General features: G+C 39.3%; 1 protein-coding gene across 1 annotated transcript in view; it reads left to right on the top strand.

The window, feature by feature from the left end:
* LOC129030009 (putative ALMS1-like protein) overlaps nucleotides 1–22,226 on the top strand; it is a 37,771-nt gene extending 15,545 nt beyond the window's left edge. Inside the window, exons 3-7 of the mRNA XM_063649026.1 lie at nucleotides 18,532–18,647; nucleotides 19,598–19,801; nucleotides 20,115–20,353; nucleotides 21,106–21,289; nucleotides 22,159–22,226. Coding sequence (XP_063505096.1) covers nucleotides 18,623–18,647; nucleotides 19,598–19,801; nucleotides 20,115–20,353; nucleotides 21,106–21,289; nucleotides 22,159–22,226 — 720 coding nt within the window. The 5' untranslated portion in view covers nucleotides 18,532–18,622. The remainder of the gene's footprint in view (nucleotides 1–18,531; nucleotides 18,648–19,597; nucleotides 19,802–20,114; nucleotides 20,354–21,105; nucleotides 21,290–22,158) is intronic.
* Nucleotides 22,227–23,371: the final 1,145 nt, after the last annotated feature.

The following is a 23,371-nucleotide window of genomic DNA, read 5'->3' as shown; positions in this document are numbered from 1 at the left end:
TTATCATTTTCCTTTTTGTTTTTTTCTACTTCTGGTAAACTTATTAAGTTAATGTTTGTTAAACTAAATTCCATTTCAAACAGTGGGGAGGAGTAAAAAACACCTCCCCACTGTTTACCATCTTAAGCATTCTTAAGTGTACAGGACAGTAATGTTAAATATATTCACATTGTTGTGAGACAGATCTCCAGAACATTTGAATATTGCAAACCTGAAACTCTATACCCATTGAATAACAACTTCCCTTGTCCTCCTCCCCCAGCTTCTGGTAACCACCATTCTACTTTCTGTCTCTGTGAATTAGTCAATACCAAGTTTGGAAGATAAGAAATATCTTTTAGTTCCTGATTTTGTGTTATAAGAGAAATAAAATATCTACCGTTTAGTGACTGACTTATTTCACTTAGCATAAGATCCTTAAGATTCATCCATGTTGTAGCATGTGACAGGATTTCCTCCCTTTTTAAGTCAGGATAATTTTCCATGGGTTGTGTGTGCCACATTTATGTATCCATTCCTCAGTGGTTGGGCATCTGTGTTGCCTCCACCTTTTGCCTATTGTGAGTTGTGCTGCTGTGAACATGGGTATGCTATTAGCTTTTTGAGTCCCTGCTTACTGTGCTTTTGGAGACATACTCAGAAGAGGGACTGCTGAATCAAATGGTGGCTCTAATTTTCACTTTTGCAGGAACCTCAATACTGATTTCCAGAGGAGTTGTGCCATTTTACAATGCCACCGACAGTGCACATGTGACCCATTTTCTCCACATCCTCACCAACACTTGTTATTTTCTTTTTTTTTATAATAGCCATCCTAGTGGGTGTGAGGTGATATTTCAGTGTTGTTTTGATTTGCATTGCTCTGATGATTAGTGATATAGAGCATCTTTTCACATGCTTGTTGGCCATTTGTATATCAACTTTGGAGAAAAGTCTGTTCAATTCCTTTGCCCATTTTTGGTCAGGTTATTGATTTTGTTGTCGTTGTTGAATTCTGAGAGTTATTTGTGTATTCTGTATATCAGAATCATGATTTCAAATATTTTCTCCCAATGCATAGGTTGTCTTTTACTCTGTTGATTGTGTCCCCTGATGCACAAGTTAAGCCTGGTGGTCTCATTTGTCTATTTTCACTTTTGTTACCTGTGCTTTTGGTGTCATATCCAAGAAAGCATTGCCACATTCAATGTCACAAAGCCCTTTCTCTATGTTTTCTTCCAAGACTTTTTTAGTTTTAGTCCTTACACCTAGGTCTTTAACCCATTTTGGGTTAATTTTTTTATATAAGACAAGAGTGCAACTTCATTCTTTTGCATGTGGATATTCAAGTTTCCAAGCATCATTTATGAAAAATCTGTTCTTTTCCCATTGAGTGGTCTTGGCACCCTTGTCAAAAATCATCTGGGCCAGGTACGGTGGCTCACACCTATAATCCCAGCAATTTGGGAGGCTGAGGTGGGTGGATCACCTGAGGTCAGGAGTTCGAGACCAGCCTGGCCAACATGATGAAACCCTGTCTCTACTAAAAATACAAAAAATTAGCTGGGTGTGGTGGCACATGTCTATAGTCCTAGCTACTCAGGAGGCTGAGACAGGAGAATCACTTGAACCCAGGAGGCAGAGGTTGCAGTGAGCCAAGATCGTGCCACTGCACTCCAGCCTGGGCGACAGAGCAAGACTCTGTCTCAAAAAAAAAAAAAATCATTTGACCATATATGTGAGAGTTTATTTCTAGTCACTTTAGCATATATCATTGGTCTATTCATCTGTCTTTCTGCTACTATCACACTGTTTTGATTATTGCACCTTTGGTAATATGTTTGGGTTTTCTCTTGTTGTTGATTATTCTGGTTTGTTTGTTTTTTGTATGTTTCCCAGGCTGATATCGAACTGCTGGGCTCAAGTGATCCTCCAGTCTTGGTCTCCAGAAGTCCTGAGATTATAGGTCTGAGACGCAGTGCCCAGCCAGTAATAAGTTTTAAAATCAGGAAGTGTGTGTCCTCCAACATTGTTGTTCACTTTCAAAACTGTTTTGGCTGTTCAGGATATCTTATGATTTTTACTGATTTCTTGCCATTTCCAATCTTTTTTGTTCATTACTATGTAATATATGTTTCTTTTTTCTTTTTCTTTTTTTTTTGGAGATTGAGTCTTGCTCTGTCGCCCAGGCTGGAGGGCAGGGGCATGATCTCGGCTCACTACAACGGCCGCCTCCCAGGTTCAAGCGATTCTCTTGCCTCAGCCTCCTGAGTAGCTGGGATTACAGGCATGTGCCACCATGCCCGGCTAATCTTTGTATTTTTAGTAGAGATGGGGTTTCACCATGGTGGTCAGGCTGGTCTTGAACTCCTGACCTCGTGATCTGTCCGCCTCAGCCTCCCAAAGTGCTGGGATTACAGGCATGAGCCACCATGCCCGGCCATAATATATGTTTCTTTGAGCTGTTTTTCTGATAACTTAGCGGCCATGTAATCTAATTAACCAATATCCTTCAAACACTTTCTCAATCTATCACTCTCAGACACGAAACAGTATCTATTGACTCTATCATATGAAAAATTAAGAAACTGCACTTCTCCCCGCCTGTGCCCCCACATACAGACATTCCCCCAACTAACCAATACTGGTTATATTTTGTGGATTTTGTGTCAGCTCATTGTAGTAGTATTGCTACATTGACTAGCTTTACTTATTTCTGGATTCTTGTAGGTTTTTAAGATTTTAAGTCTAGTTACTTTTCTAGGGTATGTCTCAATGTTGGTCAAGCTCTGTTTTGTTTTTTTTTAATTGAGATAAAATTCACATACCATACAATTCATTCTTTTTTAGTATATAATTCAGCATGTTTTTGTATATTCAGAAAGTTATACATCCTTCACCCCTAATTCCGGAACATTTTTGTCTCCCCAAAAAGAAACCATGTGCCCATTAGCAGTTACCTCCCATTACCCTTGTTCTTGCACCCCCGCCTCAGCCCTGGCAACCACTAATCTACTAGGCAAAATAGGGTTTGCCTATTTGAGACATTCCACATAAATGGAATTGTAAAATACGTGGCGTTTTGTATCTAGCTTCTTTGACTTAACATGGTATTTTTAAGGTTGTAGCACATATCAATACTTCATTTTTTGGTTTGCAGAATAAAATCCATCATGTAGATTTACAACATTTTCTTTATATATTCATGAATGGATGGATACTTGGATTGTTTGTACTTTTTTACTTTCACAAATAATGCTGTTATAAATTGTTATAATAGATTGTGTACAAGTTTTTGTGTGGACATAATTTTTTCAGTTCTCTTGGATATATATGTAGGAGTAGAACAGCTGGGTCATATGGTAACTCTCTGTTTAACCTTTGAGTAACTCCCAAACTGTTTTCCAAAGTGGCTGCACCACATTATATTTCCACCAGGATCATATTAGGGCTTCAGTATTTCCACGTCCTCGTCAATATTTGTTATTTTCTGATTTTTGATTATAGCCATCCTAATGAGTGTGAAGTGTCATCTCATTGTCGTTTTGATTTGCATTTCTCTAATGACTAATAATGAGAAGCGCCTTTTTAAGTGCCTATTAGCCATTTGAGTATCTTCTTTGGAGAAATTTCTATTCAGATCCTATGCTCATGTTTAAATTGGCTTATTTTTGTTCTTTTATTATTGGGTTTGATGTGTTCTCTATATATTCAGAATAGCAGTCCCTTATTCAGTATATTATTTGAAAACATGTCTCCCATTCTTTGGGATGCTTTTCACTTTCTTGATGGTATCATTTGCAGTACAAAATTTTTAGTTTTGACGAAGACCAATTTATGTACTTTTGTCATTTGTGTTTTTCATGTTGTGTTTAAAACTATTGCCTAACCCAACATCACACACAAAAAAGTTTACTTCTTTGCTTTCTTCTAAGGGCGTTATAATTTTAGCTCTTAAATTAGTGTCTATGATAATTTTTTAGCTGATTTTTGTATGTGATGTGAGGCCGGGGATACTCTTTCATTCTTTTGCATATGGATATCCAGTTGACCCCGCACCATTTGTTGCAGAGACTATTCTTTCTTCCATTAAGTTGTCTGGGGTCCTTTGCCAAAAATTAATTGACCATAAATGTAAGAGTTTATTTCTAGATTCTTAATTCTATTTCACTAATCCATATGTCTCTGCATATGCCACCACCACACTGTCTTATTGTTGTTTTCTTGTGGTAAATTTTGACATGTGAGTCCTCCAACTTTGTTTTTCTTTTATAAAATTGTTTTAGCTATTTATGGGTTCTATGAACTTTAAGATCAGCTTGCCAATCTCTGAAAAAAATAAAAGGCAGCTTGAATCTTGGTAGGGATGTCATTGAATCTATAGTTGGAATTGGGGAGTATTGACATCTTAACAATATTAAGACTTCTAATCTATGAACATGGGATCTATTCCCATTTAGTTAAGTCTTCTTTCATTTCTTTCAACAATGTTTATAGGTTTTACTTCTTTGCAGTTTGGCACATCTGTCATTAAATGTATTTCTATATGTTTTATTCTTTCTAATGCCATTGTAAATGAACTTTTTTTCCTAATTTTGTTTCTAGGTTGTTTACTGCTAGTTTATAGAAATAAAACTGATTTTTCTTACGTTGATCATAGATTGTACAAGCTTGCTGAACTTGTTTATCAGCTCTAGTAATTTGTGTGTGTATATGTGTGCCTTAGGATTTTCTATATAGAATACCATGTCATCTTCAAATAGAGATGGTTTTTCTTTTTTCTTTCTAATCTCATGCTATTTTTTTCTTTTTCTTTGCTGATTGCCTTTGTTTGAACCTCCAGAACTATGTTGAATAGAAGTGGCAAGAATGGATGTCCTTGTCTTTTTCCTAATCTTAAAGGGGAAAGCTTGACAGTCATCAAGCATAATGTGAGGGGTGAGTTATTTGTCGATGCCCTTTAACAGGTTGAGGAAGTTCCCTTCCATTCCTAGTTTGTTGAGTGTTTTTACCATGAAAGGGTTTTTTGTTTTGCCAGATGCCTTTTGTATTTCTATTGAACTGATTATATGTTTTCCCTTTATTCTATTAATATGGTGCATTATATTGATTTATTCATATGATGAACCAACCTTGCATTCCTAAGATAAATCCCACTTGGTTTTGATGTGTAATCCCTCTCCTGTCTTGGATTCAGTTAGCTAGTTTTTGTAGTATTTTGCATCTATATTCACAAGGGATATTGGTCTGCAGTTCTCCTGTGATATCTTTGTCTGCCTTTGATATCAGGATAATACTGGCCTACATAGAAGGAATCAAGAAGTGATCTTTCTGGTTATGTTTTTTGTATGAGATTGTGAATAATTGGTGTTACCTCTTTTTTTTTTTTTTTTTTTTGAGACAGAGTCTCGCTCTGTCACCCAGGCTGGAGTGCAGTGACGCAATCTCCGCTCACTGCAAGCTCCGCCTCCCGGGTTCACGCCATTCTCCTGCCTCAGTCTCCCGAGCAGCTGGGACTACAGGCGCCTGCCACCACATCCGGCTAATTTTTTTTGTATTTTTAGTAGAGACGGGGTTTCACTGTGCGAGCCGGGATGCTCTCGATCTCCTGACCTCATGATCCGCCCGCCTCGGCCTCTCAAAGTGCTGGGATTACAGACGTGAGCCACGGGGCCCAGCCTGTTGTTACTTCTTCTTTAACTATTTGGCAGAACTTATCAGTGGAAGCTTGGTCCAAGCTTTTCTTTTGGAGAAGTTTTCTGATTATTAACTCAGTCTTTTCTCATTATAAGCCTACTGAGAGTTTTTATTTCTTCTTGAATCAATTTTGATCATTTCTTTATCTAGAAATTTGTCTACTTCATGTAGGTTGTCTAAATCTTGGTATATGATTGTTCATAGTATCCCCTCATCCATTCTTAATTTTAGTGATTTGAGTCTTCGGTTTTTCCTTGGTGAGTCTAGCTGAAGATTTCAGTTTTTGTTGATGTGTTCAAAGACCAAACTTTTGGTTTCTTTAATTTTCTCTTGCATTTTCCTAATCTCTGTTTTATTTATTTCCATTCTAACATTTAGCATTTCCCTCCTTCTACTTGTTTTAGTTTTAGTTACATAGAACTTTAGTTACGTAGAGCTCATCTTTTTCTAATTCCTTTTAAAAATAATTTCAATTTTTATTATAGATTAAAGGACACATGTGCACGTTTATTACATGGGTATATTGCTTGACATTGAGTTTTGGGGTACAAGTAATCCCATCACCCAGGTGGTGAGCATAGTATCCAATTGGTGGTTTTTCAGCCCATTCCCTCCTCCTTTCCTCCCATGTAGAAGTCCTCACTTTCTATTCTCATCTTTATGTATATTCAATGTTCAGCTCCCACTTGTAAGTGAGAACATGCAGTATTTGGTTTTCTGTTCTTGCATTAATTGGCTTAGGATAATGGCCTCCAGCTCCATCCATGCTGCTGCAAAGGGCATGATTTTATTTTATTTTTATGAAATACATAGTATTTCATGGTGTATATGCACCACATTTTCTTTATCCATCCACTATTGGTGGCCACCTAGGTTGATTTCACATCTTTGCTATTGTGAATAGTGCAGGAATCAGCATGGGAGTACATGAGTTTTTTTGATAGAATGAATTATTTTCCTTTGAATATATACCCAGTAGTGGGATTGCTGGGTAGAACAGTGGTTCTTTTCAGTTCTTTGAGAAATCTCCCAACTGCTTTATACAGTGGCTGAATCAGTTTGCATTCCTACTAACAGTGTATAAGCATTCCCTTTTCTCTGCAGCCTTGACTGCATCTGTTATTTTTTGACTTTTTAATAATCAGAATTCTGACTGGTGTGAGATGTTATCTCATTGTGGTTTTGATTTGTGTTTCTCTGATGAATAGTGGTGTTGAACATTTTTTCATGTTTGTCAGCTGCTTGTACATCTTCTTTTGAGAAGTGTCTTCCTGTTCTTTGCTCCCCCCACCTTTTCTTTTTGAGAAAGGGTCTCACTCTGTCACCTAGGTGGTAGTGCAGTGGCACGATCTTGGCTCACTGCAACCTCTGCCTCCCAGGTTCAAGCAATTCTTGTGCCTCAGCCTCCTGAGTAGCTGGGATTACAGGTATGCAACACCACACCCAGCTAATTTTTAAATTTTTAGTACAGATGGGGTTTTGCCATATTGGCCAGGCTGGTCTTGAACTCCTGGCCTCAAGTGATCTTCCCACCTTGGCCTCCCAAAGTGCTGAGATTACAGGTGTGAGCCACTGTGCCCAGCCCCTTTGCCCATTTTTACAAATGGAATTATTTGATTTTTGCTTTTTTAATTTTTATATTTCCTTACAGATTCTGGACATTAGATATTTGTTGGATGCATAATTTCCTAATATTTTCTCCCATTCTGTGAGTTGTCTCTTGATTGATAATTTATTTTACTGTGCAGAAGCTCTTTAGTTTAATTAGGTACCAATCATCAATTTTTTGTTTTTGTTACAGTTGCTGTTCAGGACTTAGCCATAAATTATTTTCCAAAGCCAATATTGAGAAGGGTATTCCCTAGGTTTTCTTCTCGGATTTTTATAGTTTGAGGTCCTCCATTTAAATCTCTAATGTATCTTGATTTTTTTAAATATAGTGAGAGGTAAAGGTTCAGTTTCTTTTGCATATGACTAGCGAGTTATCCCAGCACTATTTATTGAATACAGAGTTCTTTCCTTATTGCTTATTTTTACCAATTTTTTGAAGGTCAGATGGTTGTAGGTGTGCAGGTTTATTTCTGAGTTCTCTACTCTGTGCAGGTTTATTTCTGAGTTCTTTACTCTGTTCCATTGGTCTATTTGTCTATTTTTGTACAAGTACCATGCTGTTTTGTTTACTGTAGACTTATAGTAGAGTTTGAAATTGGTAATGTGATGCCTTTGGCTTTGTTCCTTTTGCTTAGGATTGCTTTGACTATTTGGGTTCTTGTTTGGTTCCGAATGAATTTTAGAATACATTTTTCTAATTCTGTGAAAAATGATATTGCTATTTTGATAAGGATAGCATTGAATCTGTAAATTGCTTTGGGAAGTATGGCCATTTTAACAATAATATCGATTCTTCTCATCCATAAGCATGGAATTTTTTTCCATTTATTTGTCATCTCTGATTTCATTCAGCAATGTTTTACAGTTTTCCTTGTAGAGATCTTTCACCTCCTTGATTAGGTATTTCATTTTTTGTGGTTATTGTAAATGGGATTCTGTTCTTCATTTGGTTCTCAGCTAGAATGTTATTGATGTAGAGAAATGCTACTGATTTTATGTCCTGGAACTTTACTGAATTTGTTCATCAGTTCCAGGAGGCTTTTGGTGGAGTCTTTAGGGTATTCTATGTAACTCATATCATTAGCAAAGAGAGATATTTTGACATTTTGTTTTCCTATTTGGATGCCTTTCACTTCTTTCTCTTCCATAATTGCTCTGGCTCAGAATTCCCATACTAGAAGTGATGAGAATGGGCATCCTTGTCTTGTTCCAGTTCTCAAGGGGAATACTTCCAACTTTTGCCTACATGACGGTATGATGTTGGCTCTGTTAGTCATAGATAGCTCTTATTATTTTGAGGTGTGTTCCTTCAATGCCTTGTCTGTTAAGGGTTTTTATCTTGAAGGGTTGTTGGATTTCATGGAAGATGTTTTGTGCATCTACTGAGATGATCATATGGTTTTTAAATTCTGTTTATGTGGTGAATCACATTTATTCATTTGCATATGTGGAATCAAACTTTCATCCCAGGAATAAACTATGCTTGATGGTGGTGAACGAACTTTTTTGATGTGCTTCTGGATTCAGTTTGCTAGTATTTTGTTGAGAATTTTTATATCTATGTTCTTCAGCGATATTGGCCTGAAGTTTTCTTTTTTCATCATGTCTCTGCCAAATTTTGATATCAAGATGATGCTAGCCTTGTATAAGGAGTTAAGGAAAAGCCCCTTCTCCTCATTGTTTTAGGATAGTTTCAGTAGGATTTATATAAGTTCTTTGTATGTCTGGTAGAATTCAGCTGTGACTCCATCTCATCCAGGGCTCTTTTTAGTTGGCAGTTTTTTTTTTTTTTTTTAAATGACTGATTCCATTCCTTGGTCTGTTACTGTTATTGGTCTGTTCAAGTTTTCACTTTCTTCCTGGTTCAATCTTGGTTGGTTGTGTGTTTCCAGAAATTTAACCATTTTCTCTAAATATTCTTATATGTGTGCGTGGAGGTGTTCATAATAGTCTTTGAGAATCTTTTGTATTTTTGTGGGATCTGTTGTAATGTCATCTTTGTCATTTCTGATTGTGCTTATTTGTATCTTCTACTTTTTTTCTTTGTTAATCTAGCTAGTGATCCATCAATCTTGTTTATTCTTTCAAAAAAGCAACACTTCATTTCATTGATCTTTTCATATGGACTTTCGGGTCTCAATTTCATTCAGTTTGTCTCTGATTTTAGTTATTTCTTTTCTTCTACTAGCTTTGAAGTTGAATTGTTGTTGTTGTTGTTTTTGTCTAGTTCGTCTAGGTGCAATGTTAGATGGTTAATTTGAGATCTTTCTAACCTCTTGACTAAGGCAGTTAGCACTATAAACTTTCCCCTTAACACCACTTTAGCTATAGCCCAAGAGTTTTGGTAATTTGTGTCTCTATTTTCATTAATTTCAAATAATTTTTAAATTTCTGCCTTAATTTCATTGCTCACCCAAGAGTGATTCAGAAGCAAATGCTTTAATTTCCATGTTTTTGTGTTATTTTGAGAGATCACCTTGGTACTGAATTCTGTTTTTATTGCACTATGGTCCAAGCATATGCTTGTTATGTTTCTTTTTTTTAAAATTTATTGAGAGCTTTATGGGCAAGCATGTAGTCCATCTTATAATATACTCTGTGTGTGGATGAGAAGATTGTATATTCTGTGGTTGTTGGGTGGATTATTCTGTACTAGCTCCAATTGGTTAAGTGTCCAGCTTAAGGCCAGAATTTCATTGTTAGTTTTCCACCATGTGGGTGCCTCCCAGGGGAACACAGAGCTGTGCCACTAACAGAATTCAGACAGAGGTGGGTCCACTATGCTTGGAGCCCCAAATAGTGTGCCCCACACAGCTAGGAGGAGCAGGAGTGGGTGGAGTCACCTGCTTTACCGTCTGAGTGCTTCCCAGGGAAAGACAGAGCTCTGCCCACCTAAAGAGTTCAGGCAAAAATGGGTCTGCTGTGTAGGAAGCCCCACCAAGTATGCACCTCCCAGCTATGAGCAGCAGGGGTAGCTGGAGTCGCTCACTCCACCATCTGGGTGCTTCGTAGGAGAGAATGGGGCTGCACCCATCCGCAGAGTTTAGACAGAAGTGGGGTCACTGTGCTAGAAGCTGGCATCAAGCATTGTCTTGTGAGGGGGAGTTGAGCAATCTTACCACCCCCAGGCACCACAACTGCAGCCTGTATTAGGGTTATGGCAGATGGCACCAGGCTGCTCTGGGGTCCAAGGCCTATGGAGGTCCCTTGTGGACTTGAGTGTTGCCTCTGTAAACACTCTGGGCATGCAGCTCTCTGTATCAGTCTATATGCCTAGGGGTCAGGAGGAATCTCCCATCCCAGGATTGCACAGGTCCCCTCAGGAAGTATAGGTCCCCCAGGGGCTCTCACTCACTATGGAAACCATTTAGTTGCCCATAGTAATGTGGTTGAATTCTCTTTAACTGCCTTATACATGTTTATAAGTTGCTGTTTGAATCCCCTTCCCAGGACATGACTGGTAATTGTGTGTGGTTTGTATTAATTTTGTTCCTTGGAGCTTGGGGAAGCCAGAGAGGGAGTAGGTGATTCTAGGACTCTGTACAACCTCCTGAATTGACATTTTTCTCTGCGATTGTTTTAAAACTCACAAACTGATGGCTGCTTTAGCAATTGCAGGCTAAGGGAAATATCTAGTTCTGTGGGACGTGCCCTTGAGGTTTTGCTTTTGTACTTCTTTAAGGTGGCTGTTGGCTGCTTTGGTGGCTTCCTAGTGTACAGTAATATTGCTGGGCCTGATTTTTTTTCTAGCAAATCCTTATAATGCAGCTAAGATATTTAGATCTAAGAGATAATTTCCAGACATTTTTCTGATTTCTTTCTGGCTAGAAGGGGTATATGATTAATCTTCATTCAAGCTAGGACAGAAATGCTGTTTTCGTTTTTAAACAGGGTTGCATGTCTCTAGTTGAGAAGTTTATCTCTTACCTCAGTCACCTTTTCTATCAAAAGTGGGCTATCCGTAGGGTATTTTGAATGTAATGACTCACCTTTCACCCTCTATGTATGATTCTTTGTGGAGAAAAAGCTGTGTATTAGCTCTAAATTTGTGATATGAGTTGAGCCCCTTCTCTGGATTCTGAAGATTCTTTTCATGTTTTGTTTGTTTGTATATTTCAGTTATGGAAGAGAAGATTCATTACGCCTATTTCCTAAAATCCATCATCTATTTTCTCAGTGTTTCTCTCTCTCCTATTTACTCAGCTTCTCTGTTTCTATAGGCTGCTTCCTCTTCACTGGAACCATGCTTTAGTCGTTCCTCACATGGACTGGGGAGGACAAGTGTGACAGGATGGCTTCTGTTGATGTTTCTACCGCCTTACATCTTTCTCTTTATTACCAGATATGTATTCTTTTATTATGTATAAAGGTAAAAGGATAGTTAAATATAAAGAGTTCAGACAACATAGAAAATAAAAAGGCCTTGAAATTCATCCATAATTCTCCCCATCCTGACATAGTCCTGATTAACATTTTTATATATAATCTTCCAGTTTTATATTCTTTGATTCACACACCTTGTTTTATTTTAAAAAATGGAATTATAGCAAGTGATTTGAAACTCTTATTTCCAACTTTTGTTTGTTTTGAAACCGTTCATTTAATATATCATAATAGACATCTGTGTGAAATACAGATTTATGTATTTTTAATTGCTTTATGAATTCCATTGTATACTTATACTGTTTAATTAGTTCCCTAATAACAGATATTTAAATCATTTAAAATATTTCTTTTTTTCTTTATCATTATTATATTATACTTTAAGTTCTAGGGTACACAATGTGCAGGTTTTTTACATATGTCTACATGTGCCATGTTGCTGTGCTGCACCCATTAACTCATCATTTACATTAGGTATATCTCCTAATGCTATCCCTCCCCGCTCCCCCCACCCCACAACAGGCCCCGGTGTGTGATGTTCCCCACCCTGTGTCCAAGTGTTCTCATTGTTCAATTCCCACCTATGAGCGAGAACATGTGGTGTTTGTTTTTCTGTCCTTGTGATAGTTTGCTCAGAATGATGGTTTCCAGCTTTATCCATGCCCCTACAAAGGACACGAACTCATCCTTTTTTATGGCTGCATAGTATTCCATAGTGTATATGTGCCACATTTTCTTAATCCAGTCTATCATTGATGGACATTTGGGTTGGTTCCAGGTCTTTGCTATTGTGAATAGTACGTGTGCATGTGTCTTGATAGTAGCATGATTTATAATCCTTTGGGTGTATAGCCAGTAATGGGATGGCTGGGTCAAATGGTATTTCTAGTTCTAGATCCTTGAGGAATCGCCACACTATCTTCCACAATGGTTGAACTAGTTTACCGTCCCACCAACAGTGTAAAAGTGTTCCTATTCCTCCACATCCTCTCCAGCACCTGTTGTTTCCTGACTTTATCGCCATTGTAACTGGTGTGAGATGGTATCTCATTGTGGTTTTGATTTGCATTTCTCTGATGGTCAGTGATGATGAGCATTTTTTCATGTGTCTATTGGCTGCAGAAATGTCTTCTTTTGAGAAGTGTCTGTTCATATCCTTCGCCCACTTTTTGAAGGGATTGTTTGTTTTTTTCTTGTAAATTTGTTTAAGTTCTTTATAGATTCTGGATATTAGCCCTTTATCAGATTGGTAGATTGCAAAAATTTTCTCCCATTCTGTAGGTTGCCTGTTCACTCTGATGGTGGTTTCTTTTGCTGTGCAGAATCTCTTTAGTTTAATTAGATCCCATTTGTCTATGTTGGCTTTTGTTGCCATTGCTTTTGATGTTTTAGTCATGAAGTCCTTGCCCATGCCTATGTCCTGAATGGTATTGCCTAGGTTTTCTTCTAGGGTTTTTATGGTTTTAGGTCTAACATTTAAGTCTTTAATCCATCTTGAATTAATTTTTGTATAAGGTTTAAGGAAGGGATCCAGTTTCAGCTTTCTACATATGGCTAGCCAGTTTTCCCAGCACCATTTATTAAATAGGGAATCATTTCCCCATTTCTTGTTTTTGTCAGGTTTGTCAAAGATCAGATGGTTGTAGATGTGTGGTATTACTTCTGAGGGCTCTGTTCTGTTCCATTGGTCTATATCTTTGTTTTGGTACCAGTACCATGCTGTTTTGGTTACTATAGCCTTGTAGTATAGTTTGAAGTCAGGTAGCGTGATGCCTCCAGCTTTGTTCTTTTGGCTTAGGATTGTCTTGACAATGCGGGCCCTTTTTTGGTTCCATATGAACTTTAAAGTAGGTTTTTCCAGTTCTGTGAAGAAAGTCATTGGTAGCTTGATGGGGATGGCGTTGAATCTATAAATTACTTTGGACAGTATGGCCATTTTCACGATACTGATTCTTCCTATCCATGAGCATGGAATGTTCTTCCACTTGTTTGTGTCCTCTTTTATTTCGTTGGGCAGTGGTTTGTAGTTCTCCTTGAAGAGGTCCTTCACATCCCTTTTAAATTGGATTCCTAGGTATTTTATTCTCTTTGAAGCAGTTGTGAATGGGAGTTCACTCATGATTTGGCTCTCTGTTTGTTATTGGTGTATAGGAATGCTTGTGATTTTTGCACATTGATTTTGTATCCTGAGACTTTGCTGAAGTTGCTTATCAGCTTAAGGAGATTTTGGGCTGAAACGATGGGGTGTTCTACATATACAATCATGTCATCTGCAAACAGGGACAATTTGACTTCCTCGTTTCCTAATTGAATACCCTTTATCTCTTTCTCCTGCCTGATTGCCCTGGCCAGAACTTCCAACACTATGTTGAATAGGAGTGGTGAGAGAGGGCATCTCTGTCTTGTGCCAGTTTTCAAAGGGAATGCTTCCAGTTTTTGTCCATTCAGTATATTGGCTGTGGGTTTGTCATAAATAGCTCTTATTATTTTGAGATACATCCCATCAATACCTAATTTATTGAAAGTTTTTAGCATGAATAGCTGTTGAATTTTGTTGAAGGCCTTTTCTGCATCTATTGAGATAATCATGTGGTTTTTGTCTTTGGTTTTGTGTATATGATGGATTATGTTTATTGGTTTGCTTATGTTGAAGCAGCCTTGCATCCCAGGGATGAAGCCAACTTGATTGTGATGGATAAGCTTTTTGATATGCTGCTGGATTCAGTTTGCCAGTATTTTATTGAGGATTTTCGCATCAGTGTTCATCAGGGATATTGGTCTAAAATTCTGTTTTTTTGTTGTGTCTCTGCCAGGCTTTGGTATCAGGATGATGCTGGCCTCATAAAATGAGTTAGGGAAGATTCCCTCTTTTTCTATTGATTGGAATAGTTTCAGAAGGAATGGTACCAGCTCCTCTTTGTACCTCTGTCAGAATTCGGCTGTGAATCCATCTGGTCCTGGAGTTTTTTTGGTTGGTAGGCTATTAATTATTGTCTCAATTTCATAGCCTGTTATTGGTCTATTCAGGGATTCAGTTTCTTCCTGGTTTAGTCTTGGGAGGATGTATGTGTCCAGGAATGTATCCATTTCTTCTAGATTTCCTAGTTTATTTACATAGAGATGTTTATAGTATTCTCTGATGGTAGTTTGTATTTCTGTGGGATCGGTGGTGATATCCCCTTTATCATTTTTTACTGCGTCTATTTGATTCTTCTCTCTTTTCTTCTTTATTAGTCTTGCTAGTGGTGTATCAATTTTGCTGATCTTTTCAAAAAACCAGCTCCTGGACTCTTTGATTTTTGGAAGGGTTTTTTGTGTCTCTATCTCCTTCAGTTCTGTTCTGATCTTAGTTATTTCTTGCCTTCTGCCAGCTTTTGAATGTATTTGCTCTTGTTTCTCTAGTTCTTTTAATTGTGACATTAGGTTGTCAATTTTAGATCTTTCCTGCTTTCTCTTGTGGGCATTTAGTGTGATACATTTTCCTCTACACACTGCTTTAAATGTGTCCCAGAGATTCTGGTATGTTGTGTCTTTGTTCTCATTGGTTTCAAAGAACATCTTTATTTCTGCCTTCATTTCATTATGTACCCAGTAGTCATTCAGGAGCAGATTGTTCAGTTTCCATGTAGTTGAGCGGTTTTGAGTGAGTTTCTTAATCCTGAGTTCTAATTTGATTGCACTGTGGTCTGAGAAACAGTTTGTTATAATTTCTATTCTTTTACATTTGCTGAGGAGTGCTTTACTTCCAACTATGTGGTCAATTTTGGAATAAGTGCGATGTGGTGCTGAGAATGTATATTCTGTTGATTTGGGGTGGAGAGTTCTGTAGATGTCTATTATGTCTGCTTTGTGCAGAGCTGAGTTCAAGTCCTGGATATCCTTGTTAACTTTCTGTCCTGTTGATCTGTCTAATGTTGACAGTGGGGTGTTAAAGTCTCCCATTACTATTGTGTGGGAGTCTAAGTCTCTTTGTAGGTCTCTAAGAACTTGCTTTATGAATTTGGGTGCTCCTGTATTGGGTGCATATATATTTAGAATAGTTAGCTCTTCTTGTTGAATTGATCCCTTTACCGTTTTGTAATGGCCTTCTTTGTCTGTTTTGATCTTGTTGGTTTAAAGTCTGTTTTATCAGAGACTAGGATTGCAACCGCTGCTTTTGTTTGTTTGTTTTCCATTTGCTTGGTAGATCTTTCTCCATCTCTTTATTTTGAGCCTATGTGTGTCTCTGAACATGAGGTGGGTCTCCTGAATACAGCACACCGATGGGTCTTGACTCTTTATCCAATTTGCCAGTCTGTGTCTTTTAATTGGAACATTTAGCCCATTTATATTTAAAGTTAATATTGTTATGTGTGAATTTGATCCTGTCATTATGATGTTAGCTGGTTATTTTGCTCATTAGTTTATGCAGTTTCTTCCTTGCCTTGATGGTCTTTACAATTTGGCATGTTTTTGCAATGGCTGTTACCAGTTGTTCCTTTCCATGTTTAGTGCTTCCTTCAGGAGCTCTTGTAAGGCAGGCCTGGTGGTGACAAAATCTCTCAGCATTTGTTTGTCTGTAAAGGATTTTATTTCTCCTTCACTTATGAAGCTTAGTTTGGCTGGATATGAAATACTGGGTTGAAAATTCTTTAAGAATGTTGAATATTGGCCCCCACTATCTTCTGGCTTGTAGTTTCTGCTGACAGATCCGCTGTTAGTCTGACGGGCTTCCCTTTGTGGGTAACCCACCCTTTCTCTCTGGCTGCCCTTAACATTTTTTCCTTCATTTCAACCTTGGTGAATCTGACTATTATGTGTCTTGGAGTTGCTCTTCTCAAGGAGTATCTTTGTGGCATTCTCTGTATTTCCTGAATTTGAATGTTGGCCTGCCTTCCTAGGTTGGGGAAGTTCGCCTACATAATATCCTGAAAAGTGTTTTTCAACTTGGTTCCTTTCTCCCCGTCACTTTCAGGTACAACAATCAGGCGTAGATTTGGTCTTTTCACATAGTCCCATATTTCTTGGAGGCTTTGTTCATTTCTTTTTGCTCTTTTTTCTCTAAACTTCTCTTCTCACTTCATTTCATTCATTTGATTTTCAATCACTGATACCCTTTCTTCCACTTGATCGAATAGGCTACTGAAGCTTGTGAATGAATTAAGTAGTTCTCATCCCATGGTTTTCAGCTCCATCAGGTCATTTAAGGTCTTCTCTATGCTGTTTATTCTAGTTAGCCATTTGTCTAATCTTTTTTCAAGGTTTTTTATCTTCTTTGTGATGGGTTTGAACATCCTCCTTTAGCTCGGAGAAGTTTGTTATTACCAATCATCTGAAGCTTCCTTCTGTCAACTCATTAAAGTCATTCTCCTTCCAGCTTTATTCCATTGCTGGCGAGGAGCTGCATTCCTTTGGAGGAGAAGAGGCGCTCTGATTTTTAGAATTTTCAGCTGTTCTGCTCTGTTTTTTCCCCATCTTTGTGGTTTTATCTACCTTTGATCTTTGATGATGGTGATGTACAGATGGGGTTTTCATGTGGATGTCCTTTCTGTTTGTTAGTTTTCCTTCTAACAGTCAGGACCCTCAGCTGCAGGTCTGTTGGAGTTTGCTGAAGCTCCACTCCAGACCCTGTTTGCCTGGGTATCACCAGCAGAGGCTGCAGAATAGCAAATATTGCAGAACAGCAAATGTTGCGGCCTGATCCTTCCTCTGGAAGCTTAGTCTCAGAGGGGCACCTGGCTGTATGAGGTGTCAGTAGGCCCCTACTGGGAGGTGTCTCCCAGTTAGGCTACTCAGGGGTCAGGGACCCACTTGAGGAGCCAGTCTCTCCATTCTCAGATCGCAAACTCCGTGCTGGGAGAAATACTACTCTCTTCAAAGCTGTCAGACAGGGATGTTTAAGACTGCAGAAGTTTCTGCTGCCTTTTGTTCAGCTATGCCCTGCCCCTAGAAGTGGAGTCTACAGAGGTAGGCAGGCCTTGTTGAGCTGTGGTGGGCTCCACCCAGTTCGAGCTTCCCAGCCGCTTTGTTTACCTACTCAAGCTTCAGCGATGGCGGGCGCCCCTCCCCCAGCCTCGCTGCTGCCTTGCAGTTTGATCTCAGACTGCTGTGCTAGCAGTGAGTGAGGCTCCGTGGGCATGGGACCCTCCAAGCCAGGCATGAGGTATAATCTCCTGGTGTCCCATTTGCTAAGACTGTTGGAAAAGTGCAGTATTACCGTGGGAGTGTCCTGATTTTCCAGCTACCATCTGTCATGGAGTCCCTTGGCTAGGAAAGGGAATTCCCCTACCCCTTGCACTTCCCGGATGAGGTGATGCCCCACCCTGCTTCAGCTCACACTCCATGGGCTGCACCCACTGTCCAACAAGCCCCATTGAAATGAACCTGGTATCTCAGTTGTAAATGAGGAAATCACCCATCTTCTGCATCACTCACGCTGGGGGCTATAAACTGGAGCTGTTCCTATTCGGCCATCTTGGAACCCTCTGTTGGTTTTGAAATTCATCACTTTTTTTAGCTATCTCCAAGCCTCTTTATCTGACATGAAAATTATATGCAGGTGTCACTTCAGAATTTCATTATGAAGATGCATCAGACTAATGTTTGGCTAGTAGTCTCTTCAGAGTTTTTCTAAGCCCGGTGAAAATAGCCAGGCTTTTTTTGTCTTACCACCTTATAACAGCTTAAGTCCTATCCAACTACAACATTCTCCCTATCACAGATACAAGGCAGCATGTTCACATTATCTCAAGCTTCCTCCAAATGCATCTCAACAGTTTGAATTGGATTAGAAAGAGGACTTGTTGGCTTGCTTATCCTGTGGGTAACTGTGACATTGACTGCAGGTAATAATAACAAGATCTCTTTTATTCTTCTAGGTAGCAAACCATGTGATTTCTTCTGACTCTGTTTCCTCTTCTGCCAGTAGTTCCTGAGCTTGAACTCTACTTTTTGCAACAAGCAAAATGTACACATGTTAAACAAGGGCACACAAGCAGGTAATTACTTGAATCTAAACTTTTTCACTGAAACACATTGAAATGGCTCTTAAACATATAAGATACTCAACCTCAATCATAATAAAGGACATGAAGATAAAACTATATCCAACTGCCAATTTTCATCTTATCAGATTGGCAAAAATTCAAGTTTGATGGCAAGTTTGTGGGCAAGAGTGTAGGGAAGTGGGTTCCCTTGTATATTCCAGTGGGAGTAGAAGTTGGTTCATTGTGAAAGGCAATTTGACAGGTCCTATCAAAATTACTTTCACTCAGCATTTTTACTTTTGAAATGTCTGCTATAGATATACTATGAATATGTGGAATTTAGCCTATAGATATACTTGCATATGTGCAAAATAGTGTACAAAATTAACCACTGAAACGTTTTTTATAGCAGAAGATTAAAATGAACTTAGGTGTTCCTCAATAGCTGAATGATTACATAAATTATTGTATATCTAGATAATGAATGAAATTCTACATAGAATGAGGAAGCTCTCTCTGTACTAACATGGAAAGTTCTCCAAGGCATATAATTGATTTTAAGAAAAGGTACAGAACAGTGTATAGCATACTACAATATGAATTTTTTTAATAAAAGAAATAAAGGAGGGAAGAGAATTGCTTAAATGTGCAAAACGAATTCTCTGGAACCATATGGGGTTGTGAACAGAGTAAATGGAGACCAGAAGTAGGAAGGAGGATTTTTAGCTATTGCCTTTCTATACTTTTGGTTTTATAAAATAACAGTAAATAAACTTTCATCTTGATTTGTTTCCTCGCCTCAAATCCTGTCTTTACTTCTGTCAACCTCTTCCTTACCTGGGTGACTACCAAAAGGGATTGTATTTTTGAAACATTAAGAAGAATTGACTTACTCACTTGAATAAACCTGTCAACTCAACTGCAAGGTTACTCCCAGAGACACCTATGATCCTTCCCCTCAGGTAACTTGGAGATTGTGAATGGTACCAAAAAACACATTCGAGATGTTGGGATAACTTTCCCAACTCCAAGTTCCAGTGAGGCTAAATTGGAAGAGTACAGTGATGTGACTTCTTGGTCAGAAGAAAAACGTGAAGAGAAAATGCTCTTTAATGGTTATCCTGGGGAAAGAAAGTTAAAAAAGAACGAGAAGAATTCCCATGAAGGTTAGTTTCTCAATCCAGATCTTGTAGTAGAGAAACTAGTGAATTTCAAGTCCCCTGTCATGCTGACTCTGTGTTTCCAAGTGACTTTACGTGGCCCCCACCTACCCCCAGCCACCACCTTGTCAGGTTTTCAAAGTCCAGCACTGTAGTTACATAGTCATCCCTGTAGAGAAACAGGACTCAAGGGCACCCTGTGGCTGCTGACCGCTGAGATCCCTAAGAGCCTGCATTATATGCATGTTCTTGATGAGAGCTGGGTGGGGCTGTAAAAGAGTGAAAAATCTGTTTTCCTTCTAAAAACTATTTCCTGTAGGAGTTTCCTGGTTTGTTCCTGTGGAAAATGTGGAGTCTGGATCAAAGAAGGAAAACGTGCCCAATACTTGTGGCCCTGGCATCTCCTGGTTTGAACCAATAACCAAGACCAGACCCTGGAGGGAGCCACTGCGGGAGCAGAACTGGCAGGGGCAGCACCTGGACAGTCGGGGCCTGGCAGGCCCAGGCAGAGAGGATGGCAGAGACCCACTGAAGCCGTTTGTGAGAGCAAACCTGCAGGTGCAGTGACGTTGACTTAACTTTAGCCCTACATGTAGGGAGAAGAAGGGCAAGGTGCAGAGAAGCTGGCTCTGTGACTTGGCTAGCAGAGGTATAGGCCTGAGACGCTCTTCTCCAGCACCTCTGCAGTTCACCTGTTTTCACACGTGAGGACTGGGTTTCTCATCATCTATCAAAGGCTGCCTTACTCTTAACCATAGATGGTGCATCACCATCAGGATCTGGGGACAAGGCCACAGGAGGGAGGATTTGTGTCTCTGCTCATCAGGTTTGTGGGTCCCTGTGTGTGGAGGGCCCAGAGGCCTGATGCTTGTGCAGCCTCATGCATGTTCCTCCATGTCCACAGCTCCTGTTTCTGCTCCATGTTGGATTTAAAGGAAACCAAGTCTCTTCTGATATGTCCCTTGGGGGATAAAGAAATGTTATTAATGATGTATTTGTTTGAATAGATCTTTAAAATAGCAGCATGGGCAGAGCTGTATTGCGTTGATGTTTCAGAGAGTTGTAATCGCCATAGTCTTAGTTCCTGGCCTATGCTGAAGGCATGTCTTTGATCCCTGCGGGTTCCAAGCTGGAGCTCTACCCCATAGAGAGGTGTCAGAGGATTCTTCAACTCTAGATATTTTCTCGGCATTTGAATCAGGCTTCCCCAAACCTCTTGGGCAGGTGGTGTGTTTCCAGGCATTTGGAGAGTAGATTGCATCATTAATGTGAGGCTGGGCATTTTCTTTTCTTTTTTTTTTTTTTTTAAGGAATCGCTTCAGTTTCACAGATCTGACTTCATCTTCCGCACTGGGGAGCGGATAAAGCGCCTGAAGTTAATAGTCCAGGAGAGAAAGCTGCAGAGCATGTTACAGAGCGAGCGGGATGCACTATTCAACAGTGACAGGGAACGGCAGGGCCACCAGAATCGCATGCGCCCGCTGCCCAAGAGAGGTATGCCCTGCCCGTTCACTTTCCTGTGAGTGGAATAGAAAGGCAAGGTCTGCTGCTGTGCTGCAGAGCCCTGCTAAAGGTCAGGCCAGGCCAGTTATGTGGGCAGACAGCGACCTTTTGCTTGCCAAGACAAACCTTCTTAGCTAGCAGAACCTCCCCAACTTAGCCGTCGGCACACTCATGATCCAAGTAAGCCCAGTTACTCTAGCCCTGTCACTGCATCTTAAACCATCTCTGTGTCTGTGAGCAAGTTAGTTCCAAAAGTATATTGATTTTTCCTGAAAAGATGGGGCTGATTCCAGGCTTCCCTACCTCTTAGGATGGTAATAATAATAATAAACACATAGTCCTTACATCTTGCCCAGGCACTGTTCACATTAGCGCTTACAACACTCTCAGTAGGTACTATTAATATATCTACTTTATAGTGAGAAAACTGAATCAAAGGGAGATTAAGTACCTCTCCCAGGATGACATACCTAGTAAGTAAAAGCTAAGATTTGAACCCAGGTGCGCTCCTCTGGAGTCTGCATTCTTAACAATTATGATAAGCAGAACTTGATAAAATAATGAAAGCTGTGAAAACTACAAAGCACTACCTAATTCTTTCATCCAACCTTACCTAGAAACTGGCCAGTTTTTTAATTCAAAGCCTAGTCTTTGCTACAGAGTGTTAGGTCCTTAGGGCCTTAGGCTGCTGTCCCTGTTACCCTAGTCTAACCCTGGCTTTCCTTGGTCATTGCTCCCCACCCAGTCTTGCCAGCTCAGGGTAGGGGCACCAAGTCCTAGCAGCTCCCTCTCCCAGCTCTTGCGCCACACCCTCTGGGTTAAGTCACTGTCCACTGAAAACCCTTTCTTCTCTTGCTTAGTCTTCCTGGCTATCCAGAAGAACAAGCCTATCAGCATGAAGGAAATGATTCAGAGGTCCAAATGGTAAGACCAAGAAAACAAGAGTTCGTGTACAAGTGTAAACCAGGCCACCAAGTGGTCAGGAGCTCTGGCTTGCACCCAGAATAAAGGCATTATGCTCAAGTTTAAACAAACATTATGAGAAAGTTGTGAGAGTCATTTCTCACTTATGGCACTGAAAAAAAAAGTAGCACATCATGGTATGAATGACTCATATGCAAAAGATGAAAAAATCCTCACTAATTTGCATGTCTTAGACTCCTCTTTATTAGAAACCTAAATGTAAATAAAGAATATTTAAAGCTGGATGCAGTGGGTCACGCCTGTAATCCCAGCACTTTGGGAGGCCAAGGTGGATGGATCACTTGAGGTCAGGAGTTCGAGACCAGCCTGGCCAACATGGTGAAACCCCGTCTCTACTAAAAATACAAAAATTAGCCGGGCGTGGTGGTGCACGCCTGTAATCCCAGCTACTCGGAAAGCTGAGCCGGGAGGATCCCTTGAACCTGGGAGGCAGAGGTTGCAGTGAGCTTAGATGGCACTACTACACTCCAGTCTGGGTGACAGAGCAAGACTCCATCTCAAAAAAAAAAAAAAAGGTTATTTTAAAATAAAATTAAATATGTATTTGGGTTATACCTTTTATCTTAGCAATCCCATTTCTTGGAATTGATCCCATATGGTGAGAAAGAGCAATGTTCTCCAGAACACATTAAGTTAAACTTTTTTTAAAAATTAAATTTTTGAAGCATGTGAACACTGTTTCCATTTGTGGTCTTTAAAAGTAAATATTTGTGCCTATGTAGATGTGTATACTTTTATATGCATAGAATATTTCTGGAAGACAGAAAAACCTGATAATACTGATTGCCTTTGGAAAGGAGAACTGATGTAGTACAGATGTAGTAGATTTTTTGACTTTTTGAATTTTGTGCCATGAGGAACGAACATTAACTACTCATTAATTAATTCATTTGAGTGTTGGATGTGGTGGTACATTTCTGTAATCCTACCTACTCAGGAGTCTTAGGTGAGAGAATCTCTTAAGCCCAAGAATTTGAGACTGCAGTGAGCTATGATCACACCATTACACTCGGGCCTGGGTAACAGACTGAGACTCTGTATCTAAAAAATAATAAATAACATTTTAAAAAATTAATTCATTTCAGATAT

Source organism: Pongo pygmaeus, chromosome 12, assembly GCF_028885625.2.
Source record: "Pongo pygmaeus isolate AG05252 chromosome 12, NHGRI_mPonPyg2-v2.0_pri, whole genome shotgun sequence".
In the NCBI taxonomy this organism is placed as follows: domain Eukaryota; kingdom Metazoa; phylum Chordata; class Mammalia; order Primates; family Hominidae; genus Pongo; species Pongo pygmaeus.
The sequence above is the reverse complement of the archived record's forward strand: the minus strand, read 5'-3'. Positions and strand labels throughout refer to the sequence as shown.